This window comes from Microtus oregoni, unplaced genomic scaffold, assembly GCF_018167655.1.
Source record: "Microtus oregoni isolate MIOR12 unplaced genomic scaffold, Mior012 000002F_ref0000024, whole genome shotgun sequence".
Classification (NCBI taxonomy): Eukaryota; Metazoa; Chordata; class Mammalia; order Rodentia; family Cricetidae; genus Microtus; species Microtus oregoni.
Genome location: NW_024543061.1, coordinates 28,648,698 through 28,667,665, shown reverse-complemented (window position 1 = coordinate 28,667,665; position 18,968 = coordinate 28,648,698). Strand labels below are relative to the sequence as shown.

The following is an 18,968-nucleotide window of genomic DNA, read 5'->3' as shown; positions in this document are numbered from 1 at the left end:
GCTGCTGAGGATCTAGTGAACTGCCCTGTGAGAAAGCCCAATGCGGCGCTGAAGCACGGTGTGCGTGCAGGGTAGAAGTGACTTGGCTCTCTGACAAGGTGTCTCTAGTCAGGCCCTTGCCCTACCTTCCCTAGGCATCCAGCGGCTGCCACTCACCTTGGCCACGACCCGAGTCAGAGGGATGGATGCCCCTTAAACTGGAGGCAGCTTTCCTGTTCCTCCGCTTGCCCTCCTCACTCACTGTTAGCATCTCGTTTGTTTCCCCGAATTAGCTGCTTCCTAGGTAAGAGATTGTCGATTACATACAAAGCATAACCTTTGATCTTTCAGGGATGTATGTATCTGCCTGGCAGCACAGTCAGAGAAATCGCCACAAACCCCGAAGAAGCCGGGAAGTTTGTCTTTGAAGTTATTCCAGGTAGGTCGCCTGCATTTCCACCTCACACCTAGAAGTCAAGGTGACTGTCCCTCCTTCAGTCATGCCGCTTCCACAGAGGTCAGAAGCCATTGGTACAGGAAGAGCAGCCACAGCATTCAGTTCAGCATTCAAGGGGCCTCCATCTCACTGTCTGTCTCTGTCTCTTCCTGCCACAGAATCTTCCCATTTGCACACACGAGTGGACATATAGAAATCCTAAACTCAGAACCTATGTTCCCACGACTGTTTCCAAGGCTCCATGCAGCCTAGATTAACTATATAAAATTTTTAGATCATCTCTTTGTCCTCCTCTTGCAGAAGGTCATGGTGCCATAGGAAACAGGATTCCTGATCAGGGCCCTGTCTGGGCAGACCTCAGGTCCAAGGCTCACAGTAGTGCTATTTAACTCACGGAAGACAACTGTTGAGGGAGGGGCATCTCTACTTTCCTGCCTGACCATCAGCTTGAGAACAAGTGTGGGGGTTCTCCTATTGGGTAACACATCCCACTCAGCCTTCATACGAAGTGTTTTAGGAGATGCTATCTCTCATCCAACAGCAAATGTGCTGGGCATCCACTGAGAGCAGGGGCTGCTGTAGGGCTGGAGCTCAAAGAAGGGAATCAGCCGCATGCAGCGTACAGTCCAGCCTCACGCCACATAGCACAAGTGAACTATGTAATCTGGATGGGACAACAGCTAAAGCAAAGAGAGAACACGTTCTGTCTGAGGGGATGGAGGTGGTTGCTTCATCTCTGATCATGGAGCATGCCGAGGATGTGTCACTGAGAACGTGGAATTGGGGTAAACTTAGGAAGCTGCTAACAGAGAAAGTGAAGTGTTTGGCTGGAGGAAGCCTTTCTGAGGACAGGGATGACCAGGGCAATGTCCCCAAGCCTCCATGTGACAGAGAATTCCAAGTGGATCAGTGTGCACGAATGGTGATTCAATGGGCACTTCTCAGCAATGATAAGAAAGTGAATGTCTACGCCAGAAGGATGCAAAGCCGCCGGGCCATTCTATGGCTCATGTTCAAAATGCATGTGATTTGAGAGTGAAATGTAGGTTGTAGGGATGAGAACAGAGTGGGGATGGATATTAGTGAGGAGACCCGTGCAACAAGGCAAGTCAGAGGTGGTGGCTAAAGGAAGTTTCCCGGTGGGGCGTCTCACGGCAGAACCAAAGGGGCTCCTGGAGCCAGTGAATCAAGGTGTGTTTTGACGATGCAGCAGACTGAAGTGTGTTCTTGGCAGAGAAGGACTCTAGATAGGTTCTGCCCAGCAGGATGTCCGTAGGGAGGAGGAGAGCAGCAGCCTTGCCCGGTGTTTGGCTGGGCAGATACCTGGTATCTCTGGGCTTCGGTCCTAATGACTGTAAGCTGGTAACACAACTTCCCACTCCATCTCAGAAGGACCCTGTGCTTACTCAGGTCATTCTTGGTTCTTCCCTGAGCATGATTTGCTTCCAGGTCTACCCCTGAAGACACCCATGAGAAAGGCTTTCGTGGAGAAGAGACTGACAAGATGCCTTTCGAATTGGCTCATCCAAAACTGAGAAAGAAGGGTTTGGTGGTACTAAGTCCAAGAGACCAGAACTAAAGGGATTGGAAAGCCGGTTTCTGCAGGAAAATTCAGGGCTGTGTCCCTGGGACAGTTGGAATATTCTCTCTCTCAGATGACCTGGCATTGTAGGAAGAGGGGGCTTCAACAGCATCTGGTGATCGAAGGGATTACTACTATTTTTGTCCCTTCTAACACCTTTATCAACTAAAGAAAGTTTTGTATCTGCAGGTTTCTGCCTGCAAGGAGGCATAGGAAGACGTTAGGTTCCTTTCTTCCCCTCATTTCTTCTTTTGCCACTTTTCCTCATTTTTTGTCCCTTTCTGTGACACCTGTCCTGTCTTTTCCACCATCTTTCTGCCACTTGACCCATTTAAGCTTTACTCCATTTACTAGAGTGAGAATGGTAAACGAGGCCCCACAGTCTCCATGTGCCCCTTAAGTGAGTGTTGGAAACCCACCCTAAACAAGGCTCTGTGTGGTCCCAGCAGCCTGTGATGGGAGACACTCGTTCTATGAGAAAGACACTCTGGCACCCATTGTCCCTCTCGCCGGAGGCTTTTGTTCCCTCCCAGATCACCACAGCTGAGCTCAGGCTGCTTTGAGAAGCACCGGTTGTGGGCATGGAGACCAGACGTCTCCTTGAATGCTGAACTGAATGCTGTAGCTGCTCTTCCTGTCAGTAGCATTGGCTTCTGACCTCTGTGGAAACGGCCCTCTGCCAAAGCCAGGGCAATTATGAGTCCTGTATTCAGTGACTTGTCAATGGAAATATGCTATTGGCTAAAGCCACAGGAGTGGCCCAAGACCCAGGGTCACTGAGCGAGGCTGTTTTGACTCTCGGTGCTTCACTGAACTAAGAAACCAGGTTCACCTTTTGCCCATCCCCCTGGCTCTGGTTCCTCCCGCTCTACAACCTTCCCATGTGCTACTCTTTCTTTCAGCCTCATGTGACCAGAATCGCGTGGGACAGGACTCCTACGTCCTCATGGCCAGCTCTCAGGTCGAGATGGAGGAGTGGGTGAAGTTCCTCAGGAGAGTCGCCGGCACGCCCTCTGGAGGTAAGGATGGGCACTGCGCAACCATTTCTGAGCAGGCCTCCTGGGAGGAGAAGGAAGCAGGCTCCAGGCACCATCTCTCTTTGTGCAGTGTTCAGGGGAGGGGTCAGAGACCTCTGAAGCCACTGGCATGATCAGGTCCTCTGCTGAGTATGGGGAAAGAGGCTTCTGGGTACCTCGCTGTCCTCCTAGATCACCTCAAAAAGCCAACTCCAGATCAAATAGAACCATAGTAAGTCCTTTGCCTTGTCCAACCAAGGAATGTGACACCCCAAAGTAGGGGATTCTCCACTTTGGCTAAAGTCACCTCTCTAGATGAAGAGATTGGCTAGCTGAGCTGAGTTAGTGGTAGCCTTAACTCTTACTATGCCATGGGTCTATCTGTTATGGATCCAAGAAGTCAAGGACAAGATGGACAACCAAGGCTGGTCAGTACGGGACAGCTGTCCCCCAGAAGATGGGGGTCTTACAGATGTGTGGTAAATTCTGCATTTAGTCCTCTTTAAGGTATGCACAGTGTTTGAGGTCTCTGGGCATCCTAGCGATATTTTCACTCTTGGGCAATGGTTGGACTACAAAAGACAAATAACAAAGACCTAATCAACAGATGTGAATTTAGCATGTTTTCTTCATTTTATAAAAACATAAAGTAACTCAAATGGGTGAGTGCACAAAATACCATTTTCCAACATTTTAGGAAAATGAGCTACTTGTGTTGACTCCAGGAAAACTATTAATATGTAATTAATTATTGATGCTGTCTCTTATTTTAGAACTCATTTATGGAAGCATTCATGGTTAAATATTGATTTTAGTTCCCAACAATTTCTTTCAGAAATTATAAGAATACCAAAATATGTTATGTAAAATTGAAAAAATCAGTCATTTGAGTTCTTTTAATGCTTTTTTGTTCCAACCAGGGTTGTGAGTACATATATTTTTTTTCTAAACGATAAATGTAGAATGTATGAAATTTTATATGCTTTATTACTTAGTTATTTCATGTTACCATAAAATCTTTTTGAAGGTTTATTTTTATTATTTGTGTATGCATGCATGAGTACGCGCGCGCGTGTGTGTGTGTGTGTGTGTATGCAAGCTCACGAATGTATGCATGTACGTGTGCACAAGCATGTACATGCATGTGGTTCTTGTGGAGGTCAGAAAACTGTGTCAGATCTCCTGGAGTCATAGCTACAGGCAGAGGGCTGCCTTGGATCCTGGATCTACACTCGCATCCTCTGCAAAGAGAGGTCCCCTCTTATCTACTGAACCATCTCTTTAGTCCCTACCATAGAATCTTATTGAGTCATTCCAAAGGTTGTGTTGATGCAGAATAGAAATCACAGCCAATGATGTTAAGTAGCAGAAAGGGTTGCTGGGTAGATGCACTGAAGACAGGGACTGCCATGGACCCCACAGGTTCAGGAACTGAAAAATAAAATTCTATCAGTTTCTCTGGGTGATGGCTTTACCCATTGGCTTCTCTTTGCACGCCTGCCTTGTTCCTGTCTAGCCAGCAGTCCCTCGTGCCCACACTTGTCCTGCATCTATTCTTATGCCAGCCAACTTCTCTGCATCTCTCCTGCCAGCACTAACTCAACCTCTGCAGACCCATTGTTAACCCCAGAGAAAGAAACTCCACCTGGCTCAGCTGAGGTCAGGATTTTGCCTGGGGACGTGGGTCCTGTGGCCCACCAGGCGGGGCTTGGAGAAAGAAGCCTTCAGAATAAGAGTGTCTGCCAAGGCTGTCATTAATGTCGGCACCAATGCACAGAAAGCTCTGCAGCTACGCTGGCTGTTTCCCAAGTCCTAGACGCAAGCTTCCATGATGGGAACTGTGCTAAGAAGAAGGTTTTATTTATTTATTTATTTATTTATTTATTTATTTATTTATTTATTAACATATGAAAGCTTGCTCCTGTGACGTGCCCTCTGTAATATCTTCACCACAACCTTCCTTAAGTCCTGGACGGCAAGGCCAAGGGCCTGCTGAAACGCCCTTTTCCTAGTGAAGGCCTTTGGTCATCGGCAGGGCTCATGGGTGTTATCTGACTTTGCATCTGCTCTGTGCTCTCACTGGGACCTCTGCCTTCCCGCAGCCTGGAAGAGACTGGCCCTGCCGCCCTGCTGTGCTCTGTCCCCATACTCAAAGTGTTCCTCTCATCAAACCGTCAGCCTCCACCCTGAGAAGGAAGCTGAGTTTTAGTACTAGGAGTGGAGGGAGCACTATGCGCTTATTTGGGAAGGGAACCGTGTTAGCTGTGGTGTGATGACTACTCACTGGACCAATGTGGCAGTGTCATAGAGTGAAATAAAGGAAACCAACCCTTGGTGTCATTTACCTGAGGCTGAAGAGTTCTGATCCCTCCAAAGGCTGCCCTTTCTACTTATTGAACAACATAGCAAAGATGGCCTCAAAAAGGAATGAAGAACCTCTGTCTTGATCAATCTTTTCTAGGAGTCTCGAAGCAGGGAAATTGAGGAAATTGTTTTTAGGGCCCTACTGACTCAGAACAGCTCAGGAGGCCACAGCCAAATAGCACCAGTCGGTATCTGCAAGCCGTTATCATCATGTTTGTTGGGGGCGTTGCTTCAAGGCCTTCCTGCTTTCAGCAGATGGTCTTTAGTAACCACATCTTACAGGCACACTCCTTGTTCTGAGGCAGGTGCATGGCTGAGCCTCGAAGGAGAAATAGGTAGCATGGGGCCTCACTGAGGAGTCCAAAGTGTCGTAAGATCGATGAGGTTGCTTCTCTTAGAAGTCGTTAGTCTAAACAGCTGGGACGCGGTGTGGAAGCCGAATGAGTGCCTAGTTACATATGATCTCAATGCACATTATTAACTCGGTTACAGCTGAGGTAAAAGTGGGATTTGTAAAGACAAGTGTCACACAGCACTTCTTAGAAAAGTCATTCCCAGACCTAACATGGCCTGCAGACAACAGAGCTTCACTACAGCCATGACATCCCTTTGGTTCTTCCCATGTTACATGAGGGAACTCTAGACATGAAAGGGTAGATAGTCCCCCAGGAGACGAAGGGTAAATGGCCACCCCCAGGAGACTATCTGGAGAGGGCCAGTGGCAGGGCTAGAGCCAGGGCTCATTGTACAGTGCCATCAGTGAACTGCAATTGGATCGCAGGACATTCTCCCAAAACTGTGACATCACCAAGACACATTGCCATCTCCTTCCAGCCCTAGGGCAGCTGTGCATTTCCCACGTATGTCTCGGCCACTTCTCACTACCTCCATTCCTCCACCTGGTCAGAAACAGAATCCTTCCTGCTCAAACCCACCGCTAACCTTGCTCACCTGCCCTCTGACAGACATGCTAATGTCATGTCAATCATGTCAAGTCCCCTCTGCTCAATCCTTTCCTACTCTTCCTTTATCAAAGTAAAAGCTTCATACGGATCCACCATGCACAACGTTGCCTTTGTTATCTCTTTGTCCGTGTTTTCTAGTTCCCGCCCCATGCCCGTTCCTCTCCAGCCTCCTCAGACACCACGGGCATGCGCCTGCCTTAGGGTTCTGAGCCTTCTCTTCTCTGTTTAGAATCTTCTGCTTGGCTTAGTTACTTGTGTGTCTTTTGTCTTGGTTGGTTTTCTTCAGGTTTTTGCTTAAAGGCCACCTCAGTAATTCCCCATGGGGTCATTCTGTTGAACATTTAGTAGCTTTCTTTACCTAGTCCAGCCCTCCCTCTTCCTCTGTTCTCTGTTTTTCTCTCTGGCATGTAAACCCTTCCTTACTTGATAAGTGTTTGTTTCATAGTCTCCATCATTGGGATAAAAGCCTCAATCTGTAAGGCAGGATTTGGTTTCCTCTGTGGATCCCGGGACTGAAGCAATACCTGGCTTGTGTTTAATGGACTGGTTAAGGAGGAGCCTCTCCACATCAGAGTCACTCTGGGTAAAAGCCTCAATGTGTATGGCAGGATTTGGTTTTCTCTGTGGGCCACGGGATTGAAGCAGTACCTGGCTTGTGTTAAATGGACTGGTTAAGGAGGAGCCTCTCCACATCAGAGTCACTCTGGGCCACTGTCCCAGGCTGTTCTTGCCATTGGCTGATGCCCACCAAGAAAGGACTCAGTGAAGCGAACGGCTTCTTGTAGAACTAGTTCTCTTGGAGGAAGTTAACAGCAAGTCTAGCTGAAGTTCTTTTTGATCCTTAGAAAAGCCAACGAAAGTGTGGAAACTGGCCAGAATGGTAGCTGGACATAAAGAGCCTTCCCTCCCGCAGTGGGGGGTTCTCTGATACCTGTAGCCCGCCGGAGTGCCAGCCCTAAATGAGAGAAGCCACTCTGGGCAGAACAGACACTTTCTCTTGCTCCTGCTGCTGCTGAAGAGGTGGCCTCCAGGTCTCCTAGCTTCTCAGATGTCCCTCCTTCCTGGCAGGCTCTGCAGGGTCCTCACATCTCCTCAGGGAGCAGCTGCTTGGTGTCTCCTCAGCAGACTAGCTGTCTACAGAGGACCAGCTGGGTAGACGGGCCGGAGCAGCATTTACCCTGGAAGCTGGGGATGGGATCCCAAAGTCTTGCCAGGAATAGAGAACAGAGGCAATCAACTTCTAATAGCTCATCCCAGGCCTCAGTTTTTGGTGTGTGTGTGTTTTCCAGACTCCTCTCAGGATGGAGACCACACTCTCGAGTCATCAAGGTGAAATTTGGCTTCTATCCCTGGGGACAGGCATCCAGGCTGCAGATGGTGTCTCTGTTGACTGTTTTCCCTTGCCCTCTGGGCACCTGCTCAGTGGCTCCTGGACACAGGGGTTCTGTGTTAAGTTTCACCCTTCTCACTGAAGCTGCAGTTAGAAGACAGGGTTCAGCTCCTTTGTTTAGGTTTCATGGTGGATTGGCCAACACATGGCTTATGCAATGTAAATATTGACTTATTATAAACCTCAAGGAGTTTTTCTTCCTCTGGTCCTTTATTTCTTTATACCCTTCAGGACATGGTTTCACAATCCCCAGCATAGTGCAGCTTGTGGGATGTACCATCCATTATTCTGTGTGACCTCGTCTTTCTTTCTAGCTAAGCCTGATAATTTTTATTTATTTCTACTAACTCCCTATCTCCCCTTCCTCCAGCTCCTAAATATAAGAAAGGCATGCATTTGTTCATTTACTCTGGAACTCTCTACTGATGAATTGCCAACACTAGGGAGAAAGACCTCTGGTCCTCCCCATGGAGGGAGGGGAGGAAGTGACTCAAGGAACTCAGTCTACTAAAAGACACTAAAATTAAAATTTAAAAACCAAGGGATAATATAAAATAATAATTTGAAGAATGCTATAAAAGCTCGGTGTGATTGCTCATACCTATAACTCCAGCACTTGGGGCCTGAGGTAGGAGGATCACTGAGAGTTCGAAGTTAGCCTGGGCTACAGAGTGAGTTCTAGGTCAGGCCGGGCTAGAGTGAGAAACTGCCTTATAAAATAAAAATGCATCATGAAAGGAAAAACCAGAAACAAAGCAAATCTTTGTGAAGGAGATTGAGGAAGGCTTTTCTGAACCAGGAACGACTCAATGAACTCCAAATAGGCAGGGGAGGTGAACCAGACAGAGAAGCGAGAAAAGGAATGGTGTCTATATCAAAGGGAACAGCAGCTGCAAATGTCTTGAGACATAAAGGTGAGTGTGTGCTGGGGTTTTGAGATGGGGTGAGGGTAGGTGGTAGCAGTAGAGACAGCTGGGGAATGTGTTGGTCACCAGGACCAACAGGCAGCCATCCTGGAGAAAGGTTCAAGAAAGAAGGTGGTAAAGTCAGATTACATTTAAGTTATTCTTGTTGCTGTGTGCATCATAGCCTGGGCTGGAGGCCCAGAGAGAAGGCAGTAGACCAGACACTGGAGCTCTTATCCAGGCAAGAATAGATTAGTGGCAGCTTGTATAGGACGAGGGCAGCGGAGCTGAGAGAATCAAACAGGTTTGCACAACGTTCCAGAGGTGGCATTGCCAGGACATGGGTGTGAATTCCATGTGGAGAGAGAAGGTGGTGTCAACGATGAGTCCCCATTCCTGGCTGGGGAATGACAGATGGATGAGCACTTGGTTGGCAGTGTGAGACGGCCCCAGGCCCTTCCTGGCAGTTCTCTCCCTGCCTGGACCTCCGTGAGGGTCTCTAGGTGCACAGGGTCAGTTACAGCCGTCCGTTCTGTCTTCGTAAAGTGTGTGTGGGCGGGGGTGGGGGGGGTGGGTAGCTGGCTCGCTTCACCCAACAGCCTACCTCTGAGATCATTGTCTCAGAAGACCCTGACTGAGCCATGCGTGTCTCTGAAAGCCTTTCCAGGAGAGGGTGGGCTGGCTTCATAAAGGCTAAGTGGCATTCTGTGTTGCTGCCAGACAGCTTGATATATGGTGCAATGCTGGTAAACGCTTGCGTGTGGGATTTTCTTTCTTTCTTTTAACCCGCTTCTGAGCTGTCCCCTGGATGGCGGCTGACAATCAGCTGCTAAGTAAAAGGAGGCATTTATTTTTATTGTATTCCGACAGCTTTACATTTACTCTCTGAAAGCCAAGGGAGCCTCTTGTGGGTAAAGGTGAGTAGGGAGTAGGGAGAAGTGTTGGGAAAGGGCCGGGCAGGTGCCGACACATCCCTAGGGTTCCGCCCAGGAGTCAGAACCTGAGCAGCTTTTTGCAAGCATGTGCTGAGCTGGAAGTCAGAGAAGACAGTTAGCTCTTGCAGCGCAGGCAGAGAGGCCAGACTGACTCCTCGGAGGCAGAGCGCTCGGCAGCCATGCCTCACGTCCCCAGGATGCCGCGCTGGGAACTGGCCTGTGGCTTTCCCACCCTGACGCTCCTCTTTTGTTGGGACTTCAGGAAGAGAGCCCCCAAGCTCCGAAAGAAAGGTATTTCTTTCATATTTGATCATTCTTCCACGATAGGGCACTTTTCTCAGCTGCCCTCTGCTCCCATGTCAGGATAGGGTACGCATCTGAAGCTGAGTCCTGTTTAACCCTGGAACTGGCACAGAGGCTGTGCTGGGGTCTGGCTGTGCAAGGGACTCAGAGAAGCCGAGTGGTGGTAGAGGAGGTACAAGACAGAGGGGGAGCTCACCGCTGATCTAGCCATTTCACTTCCCCAAACCACTCAGTGCCCGGGGGTTTTGTAGCCACTCTGGGGAGGAATCTCTGGGGTTGAGGGTGGAAGATGGATGGACAAGGAACAGAAGGGGTAGCTGTGTTATCTGTGAGAATGAGATGTCACTGTCAAGGGGCTATCAGGACAAAGTATCTTCTGTTCAAAGCCTTGGGTCTGAGGACTGGGGAAAATGCGGGAGATATGAGGTAGGGTGGTATAGTTGGCACTAGAGCATGGTGGGAGAAGCACTGGGTGGCCTCTGGCCTTGGATCCTGAACATGGATGATGTCTTAAAGATTATTACACTGACTTTTTGGGGCTACTCTGGTATAAAACCCAAGACTTCTTGCATGATAGGCAAATGCTCTGAGCTATTTTCCCATCCCTTAAAATTAAAAAAAAAACTTTGTGTGTGTGCACGTGCATGTGTGTGTGCGTGTGCATGTGTGTGCGTGTGCATGTGTGTGCACGTGCATGTGTGTGCACGTGCATGTGTGTGCATGTGTGTGTGCATGTGTGTGCATGTGTGTGCACGTGCATGCGTGTGTGCACGTGCATGCGTGTGCATGCGTGTGCATGTGTGTGCATGTGTGTGTGCATGTGTGTGCATGTGCATGTGTGTGTGCATGTGTGTGCACGTGCATATGTGTGTGTGCACTTGCATGTGTGTGTGTGCACGTGCATGTGTGTGTGCATGTGCATGCACTGAGTGTATGCGCATGGAATTGAGAGGTCAGCCTTGGGTGTCATTCCTCAGGGGAGATGTGGTCTCTCACAAACACACCTGGATTCATAGGTTAAGTTGATGACCTGGGGTTTGACCGTCTGCACCTCACTGGGACTAAGGCCGTGATCAAGATCAGGTACTGGTACTGGAATAACAAATTCTTTACTCACTGCGCTTTCTCCCCAGTCCCTGGTTTTTTTCTTACTTTTTTTTTTTTTTAAATAAGGCAGTATCCAGACTTCCCATTGACTTTAATAACAACAGATTTAAACTGCTACACAGAAGGTTCCAGAAAAAAAGTATGGTCTTAGGACAAATTTCAAACCTGAGTCTAACTTCTCAGTTTCCGGCTTCAGATTAGCCCAAGTAAATCAGTCAATTGTCTCATTCAAAAATTAGCCAGACTAAAGTCTGTACATCGTAATGAACTGATAAACAGTTAGAATTGGCAATCATCAATTGACTGACGTGGTCTTAGAGAGATTCCTAATCTGAACTCAGCTTATTTTGGTATGTTATACTTTTATTTGTAAGTTTTTAATAATAAAATTTTGTTTTTTTTTAAAAAAACCCAGTCAGCTGCTATAAAGATTATATTGCATTTAGTAATTGTATTGCATATCATACAATGGCTGTAATTAATAAGTTGAATTTTACAACTGTTAAGATGAAAGAACTTCAGCTAAGTGATGGCTCAGAGTGACAATGAGCTCTGGTGAATGATTTGATTGGACCTTACATTGCTGCCAAGAGCAGAACTATGAAGTCCAGATGCCCTGAAGGAGTAGGCACAACCTTGGGAGGCCACAGCAACACCTGCCTCACTCTCCTCTCCTTCACTGGTCTCTCCAGTTTTTGTCCTTGGACTGCCTCTCTTTCGGTCCTTGTGTCCAGATTTTTTCCATGTATACCTAGAAGCAAAGGTAAGGATAAGGACCAGGTGGTGGTGGCTCGTGCCTTTAATCCTAGCACTCAGGAGAAAGAGGCAGGTGGTTCTTTGTGAGTTCAAGGCCATCTTGGTCTACAAAGCAAGTTCCACGACAGCCAGGGCTGTTATACAGAGAAACCCTATCCCCCCTCCAAAACAGGGTAAAGACAAGGACCACGAGAATGAGACAATACAGTCAGTGTGTTTCTGTGTGTGTGTGCGTGTGCGTGTGTGTGACTGGGGTGGGGTGGGGAGTTGAATACCAGGGTCTGCTTTGGATTCCACACAATGTGATCTGTGATGACGAATGATCAAACCTGACCAAAATAAGCCAGGGTGCTTTCTTTCATGGAAGAAGGGACAGAGGGGCCCTGTTGTCTCTAGAGTGTATGGCAAGTTCTCCATAGAAAGAATGGCTTTGGCCAAGTTCTGAGCCACAGATATGAAGTTCAGAGACTTCATCCTGGAGGAATTTAAAGTCATGAGTTTATAAGGAAGTGAGCAAGGGCGAGGAAGAGAGCACCAGGGGACAAGCTAACAATGTCCGGAGGTCAGGGAGAAAGGAAGATGCTTTGGAGGAAGGTGAGAGCAGACAATGATGTGAATGAGGAACCCAGAGAGGGTAGTTCCAGGAGCCACTAGGAAGTGTTGCAAGAGGGGGGCATGACCTACTGTGCCCCAGCTGCTGACTGAACAGCCGAGATGAGCTCTAGAAATCTAACCCCACAATTAAAAAACATAAAGGCCACCGGTCTCCTCGACAAGAAGAAGTTTGGAGAAATGCTGAGCGGAGGGAAGAGTGGGGAGCACGGGAGACGGCAGGTGGAACGTTCCTGAAGTCTAAGGCAGCTTCTGTGCCAGGAGATAAAAATAGGTGAACCAGACGGGCTGTCTGTCTCTGAGGCGCTCACAGCTCGTGGAAGAGTGCTGCTTAAATAAATCATCGCAAAACTACATAACAGGCCATAGAAGAGGGGCGCGAATGGGGGGATCTGTGGATTCCGAGATGGCCCCATCCCCTCCCCAAGTCTTCCAAACTCAGAAAGACTGGGTGTCTAGGGGGTGTGAGAAGAAAGTCATCAGCATGCGAGTTTCTAAGTGCAAGCCTGCTTTTTATTTTTACACCATCTCAAACATCAAAGATCCTGCAGACGTTTTGTGACTTTGTCCATTCTGCAGAAGAAATTGGCAAAGAGCTCAGTTGTCCCTCCCTCCAAATTGTAATCACATAGACAGTGGCAGTGAGGCTGGAGTGAGTTAACGTGTTTCCGGTGGCCCAGTCGGGCGAGGGAGAGTGTTTAGGGGTAACTCCAACGTGATGTTCTCAGTCTTGCTAATTGCTCCGTTTGTGTTAGGCACCTGGTGTCAGGCTTTGTGTTCTCGGGGCACGTGGGTGACTGAATGCTGTGGGCTGTGAGGAATGCTCTATGGGAAGCAGGGACTAAAGAGGAAACAGGAAGAGTGAGGGATTGAAGAAGACATGGGGAGAGTAGCTGTTCTGTGTGTTCTGAGGGCAACAGAAGAGGGAGGGGACATAGGCTACAGCTATGATGGCAACTGGTTTATAGGTGGTACCCAAATGTGTGGAGACATATAAAGGAGGCATCCAGGAGTCATCAGGATGAGAGTGAAAATTTTTTAGGCACGTGGAGAGGAACTGAAGGAAAGGCAACACATTACTATCAGTGTTTGGAGAAGACCAGCGGGTAAAGAAGCATCCCAACTCCAAAGGAGGACTTGGCCACTGGGAGGGCATCAGAGAGCACCAAGAAGTTTTGATGCAAAGAGACAAGCGATGGGAACTAAACTAGTATGGGTTGGGAGGTTGGGAACTGGATACATCCAATGGACTGTGAAGGAGGAAACTCCCTCCAGAAGTAATCACATGTTTTGTGGGTGCAGTGGCAAAGAGACAAAGGCAAGAATTGCTGATCTGCAGAACTGAGGAGGTAAAGAATCGCTCCTTATAAACTAGCAAAGACGTAGATTCTCTTGACTCCTCATATCCAGAGAGAAAATGTCACTACACAAAGAGGAAGTCTCAGAAGAGGCAGAAAGGGTAGATGGAGCTGACGAGCTCAGAAAGCAGCAAGTGGAGGAAGGACAGGGCTCTTCTCCCTCTAAAAGAGGAAGACCCTGTTGAGGAGGAGGGTAGAGAGGCAGGGCCTGGGGAGCCAGCCATGGCCATCTCTTTCCACCCGAAGGAGTCACCTGACCATCTGAAGCAGGGAGTTAAAGGTGGAGAAGCCCAGAGCAGTGAAGATTCAGAACCAAGTTCTCACGAGACAGGAATGGCACAGTACTAGGCTATGACGCTATCTGCATATAATATGATGTCTTCAGAGTTCTCAGTAGCCTGACAAAGGCAGAGCTGACAGGGCAGGGCTGTTGGAAGGGGACAGTCATACTGAGGAGTGGATACCATGGCCAGAGCAGCATGCGAATGGCTGAGTGTGGCAAGGGAGTGCAGACTGGGCACACGGGAAGGCTGATGTGCTTAGGGGAAGAGAGAAATCCGACTTCTCTTGACTTTCAGTATATTTGGGCTATTTGTCCACATCTGAATCGAGTGGCCACCGGTGCCCACAATCCATGCTCCAGAAGCCGTTCCCTCTGACAGTGACTCTGCACCTCTCAGAATTTCCCAGTGTGCCATGGCAGCTTGTGTTTTAGGTCAGATCATTTCAATCATGATCTTCTGGCATGGTGGAAATATCTGTCCACTCCCTGTCATAGTAAACATAATCCCCATTCTGAACTTTCTGACGGTCTTGGTATTCGTGTGTGTGTGTGTGTGTGTGTGTGTGTGTGTGTGTGTGGTCCTTTCATTTGCATAGTGGGAAGTTGGCTGATTGGAGGCAATGACAATGTCTTTGTGCTCCTTGTCATTCCGGAAACAAGGCTGCAGCTGGCCAGTGCCAGGCACTTGACGATTGTTGCCGAGGAAGCTGGATTGATTTGTGTGATGACTGTGAGGGTTCCAACCAAAGGAATGTCAGAGTAACCATGGGTTTTAGAAAAATACTTGTTTAAAGATATTAACCCACCAAGTAATTCAGCAAAATCTGTTGCCCATCCTCCTTGTGCCAGGTTCACCGGGGGAAGCAAAGAGACCTCACCTGTGTTTCTAGCCACAGGAGCTTATGGTCACATGCCCAGAGATAGATGCACAAGTCACAGTAACCCAATTGCCACAGTGCAGTGGGCAGAGAGGAAGGAGAGCACACACAGGGAGAATGAAGTCTGTCTACCTGAGGGCAAGAAGGCCTGGCAGAGATGTTGCTATTGAAAAAATCCCATGAGAGTCTAACAGAATCCCAGGAGGCAGGGAAGGGGGCAGACATGGGAGGGAGAAGAGTGTTCGAGAAACTGGCGAGCACTGTTTTGGGAACATCGGAGTGAGGCGCCTTTGAAGACAGGTTAGTGGGTCATGTGAGAAGGGCGAGTGGATGTCAGGCCAGCACTAAGATCCGCTAAAGTCAAACAAGAACATCTGGGCAGATTTGGAATCAGAGACGATACCCTCAACCCCCAGAACCAGATACCACGAGAGAGGAACCATCAGGCACTGAGGCCAGTTGAAGAACACTGACCTGGCAACCGAGGACGAGGTGTATGACCTCAGAAGCAGGGCAACAGTGCTCAGCAGCGTTTTGAAAATGCCGGATACTGGAGTGGAGGATTCCGGAGTCCAATACTGTTCTTCATAGGTTAAATCTGTACTAGCTAGTGTCTGGAGAGAGGAGAACAGCCAGAGAGTCAGGGATCCAGAGAACCAAGAGGCTTTGTGAAGGGCCAGCTTATAGGACAGAGCCCAGGTTCAGACAGAACTGAAGCCATTGCCCTCGGAACCTAAAGGGAAGAAGCCTTGGAGCTTGTGGGAAGAACAGGTGGGCAGTAGCTCTCTTCATTTAGATCTAATCTGGTCAGGCTCAGGGGTGAGGAAATTACAGAGCTGGGTGCTGACAGAGCCAAGGTGGAGCTGGCCCATGCTTGCTTTGCTGGAGGCTGTGGAATTTGGAAAAATATTTTGGCAAGGCAATTTGCATACCATGAGGACAAACCACTTGACCCCAGAGCTGAACATGCAGAAAGCTGCCCCATGAAAATAGTTGAACAGCATGAAATATCTGTGCTCATCTATCCAAACACTAATTAATTAATTCAACAATAACCAAATATTATGCCTCCATGTGTGGACATTCCGGCGAACACGTTCACTGTAGCTGCGCTTTTGAAAGTACAGAAAACAATCTGAATTCTAAAAGAGGCCTTAATGGCTTAACTGGGTACGAGATAACGGAGTGATGGGCTCTTTCCTTCTCTTGTCCTTCAGTGCCCCGTGTCACCAGAATTCAGTTCTTGATTTTTCCATGTCACCTTTAAAGAATTTAGGACAAGAATATTAACCAAGACCTGAAAACAAATCGTTTAAATTTCCCAGGACTGTAATTTGGGATCATTACTGTCCGTCTCCATTTTGATCCCATTTTGTTTACGTATTTAAGATAGTACTAAACTTCTGCTGAGCACTGCATGCCGGGAAGCTGGCCATGTCCTCTGCTTACTACTATGGTGCATTCATTTCATCTTGACTGCAGCTCTGAGGTCACAGTGCTGTCATAGCCACTTCACTGTCAACTGCACCGAGCCTTGGAGGCCTTGATAAACTTGCCAGATCAGTAACCGGGGCAGGGAACATTCGGAAGGCAAGCCTGGTGCTGAGGCCCTGGGCTGCCGTGGGCTGTCTGTCATAATGTAATGGAAACAAGATGCTTCCTCAGTGAGAAACACACTTAGAGATGAAGGAGAGCTCTTTAGTGGTGTTTGGCTGTCTGGGGCTAATGGCCAGCTAAGAATCCACTCCCTGATACGAGATTTCATTAGCCTACGTGCACCTGAGGCTGAGGCTTATGCATTTTACATGCGCCGCCATCCTCCCAGCTCTCTCAGGTCCTGGCCCCAGGTTACACTTCAAGTACCATAAACAGAGTCAGGAGACTGCAAGTCTGCCTGCTTAGGCAGATAGAAGATTTACACAGCAAACATTACATATTGCCAGAAGTATTTTAAGCATACCACTGTTGTTCTCTTTCAAATGGTTGTTAGCCATTGTCATCTTGTCCACATGACAGGATCACTTCTTTGCTGATAAGAGCACAGGACAGGAGTTAGTGATGGTTGTACCTCCGAGCTGCCCCTTAAAGGTATGTCTTTATTATGCGAACGGAGTATGTCTTAGTCACTGTTCTATTGCTGTGAAGAGACACCATGAACATGGCAACTCTTACAAAAGAAAGCATTTAATTGGGGCTTGCTTACAGTTTCAGAAGTGTAGTCCATGATCATCATGATGGAGAACGTGGCAGTGAACAAGAAGACATGGTGCTGGAGAGGTAGCTGAGAATTCTACATCTGGATCTGCAGGCAGCGGGAAGAGCAAGCCACTAGGCCTGGCTTGGACTTTTGAAACCTTAAGGCCCACTCCCAACAAGGCCATACCTCCTAATCTTTCAGATAGTGCCACTCCCTGGTGACCAAACATTCAAATCGATGAGCCTATGAGGACCATTCTCTTTCAAAGCCCTAAAGAGCTTAATGACTGGTCAATCTCAGTCTTCTCTCTAACAGGCTAATTAGCATACTACCTATTTGGAGGGGTGTTTAGGAGGCAGTGCTCCTATATCTAAATTTTACTTGTGTGACTTAATGTCTCCTAAGTCAATCTATTAGTAAGTCCTCTATAATACCAATCCTCTGGATCAATAATACTCCCCCAAGAGTCATAGACTGTCTAGTAAAACCCCCAGTGACAGACATAAAAAATCTCCTTTGGAGCTATTGACCAGGGCGGTGGAAGAGATTTCCCAAATATAGGCTATAGCAGCTGTCCTTAGTTTCCTCCCAGAAGTTGAATGTAAAACCCTTTTGCTAAAGACACCACACATGCTAGACATAAGACTTAGAAGGGCTGAACTGGGACTGACTTGGAAGCTTTTCCCCGAGGAATAGCTCTCTTCACAGCCAAAGGTGTTATGCAACCTGCCAAAGGAGAAAAGTAATCAATAGCCCTGCCCAACTGTAAAGCCACAACAATGAACAGGATGGCAAGATATCCCCCGAGGGTGCAATAATGGCACTTATGTTTTGGGGGCAACCAACAGCTGTCTTATTGGATTGAAGACCTGCTCAATAGAAAGGAATTCATGTCTGATACTATAAAGCTAGCAACTACTCGTGGCTGGTGAAGTATTGGACCCGAGAGGAAAACCTATTACAGCCTCTTTCCTAAACCAGTGTAAATCCTAGCGGCATTCTGTTTTTTTTTTTCTTTTCTTTTTTTCAGTTTTTCAAGACAGGATTTCTCTGTGCAACAGCACTAGTTGTCCTGGAACTAGCTCTTGTAACCCAGACTGGCCTTGAACTCACAGAGATCCACCTACCTCTGCCCCGAGTGCTGGGATTAAAGGCATGCGCCACCACCGCCTGGCTTCCTATTCCTAATTTCATTCTTAGCGCTTACCTTTCTACCCACAGATGAATGTTGCTCTCACCCCCATCAGAGAGCATCTTTTTGCTAGAGTTAAAGATCACTACAGAAGTTCCAAAATCACATGTGGTCCAAAATCCAGAGAACAACTGACTGTGTGGTACCCAATCCCATTAACACATCGGAAACACAACCCCGAAGCTTAGGGAATGTCATGAGAGAGGGGGCAAAACACTGTAAGAACTGGAGCTCGGAACCTCTGCTGGGAGCGTGTGTCTGCTGTATAGGGCAGGGACTATGTACCCATAACAAAGCTCTAAAAATGGCCAAAGAAGCATGACCTGAACAATGACAATACCAGGTGACATGCCAGTGCTGAGGGAATAGACCTCAAAGACTCTCTATCTAGATGCAGAGTTAACCAATCAATGGCTGCAGAGAGAGGGAGAATCAGTCTTCTCTAGGGACAAGCCCCTTGGTAGATCAGACAATCCCAGCATCAGCCCTAAACAAATACACAGAGCAACACTAAATGGATTCTGTATGTGTGTGTGTGTGTGTGTGCACGTGCGTGCATGCATGTGTGTGCGTGTATGTGTGCTCATGCTTGTGAAGTGCATATAAAACAATAATTAAAGCAGACAAGCTCGTGCATTTGAGAGAGTAGCAGGGCACATGGAAAGAATTGGAGGTGGAAGAGCGAGGGA

At 47.9% G+C, this 18,968-nt stretch overlaps 1 protein-coding gene across 2 annotated transcripts in view; it reads left to right on the top strand.

Annotated features, from left to right (window-relative positions):
• The window catches only part of Arhgap25 (Rho GTPase activating protein 25), an 82,066-nt gene that overhangs the window by 44,680 nt on the left and 18,418 nt on the right, over window positions 1-18,968 (top strand). For both annotated transcript variants that reach the window (XM_041637890.1, XM_041637900.1), the window contains exons 3-4: window positions 331-418; window positions 2,921-3,037. In XM_041637890.1, the coding sequence (XP_041493824.1) occupies window positions 331-418; window positions 2,921-3,037 (205 nt within the window). The remainder of the gene's footprint in view (window positions 1-330; window positions 419-2,920; window positions 3,038-18,968) is intronic.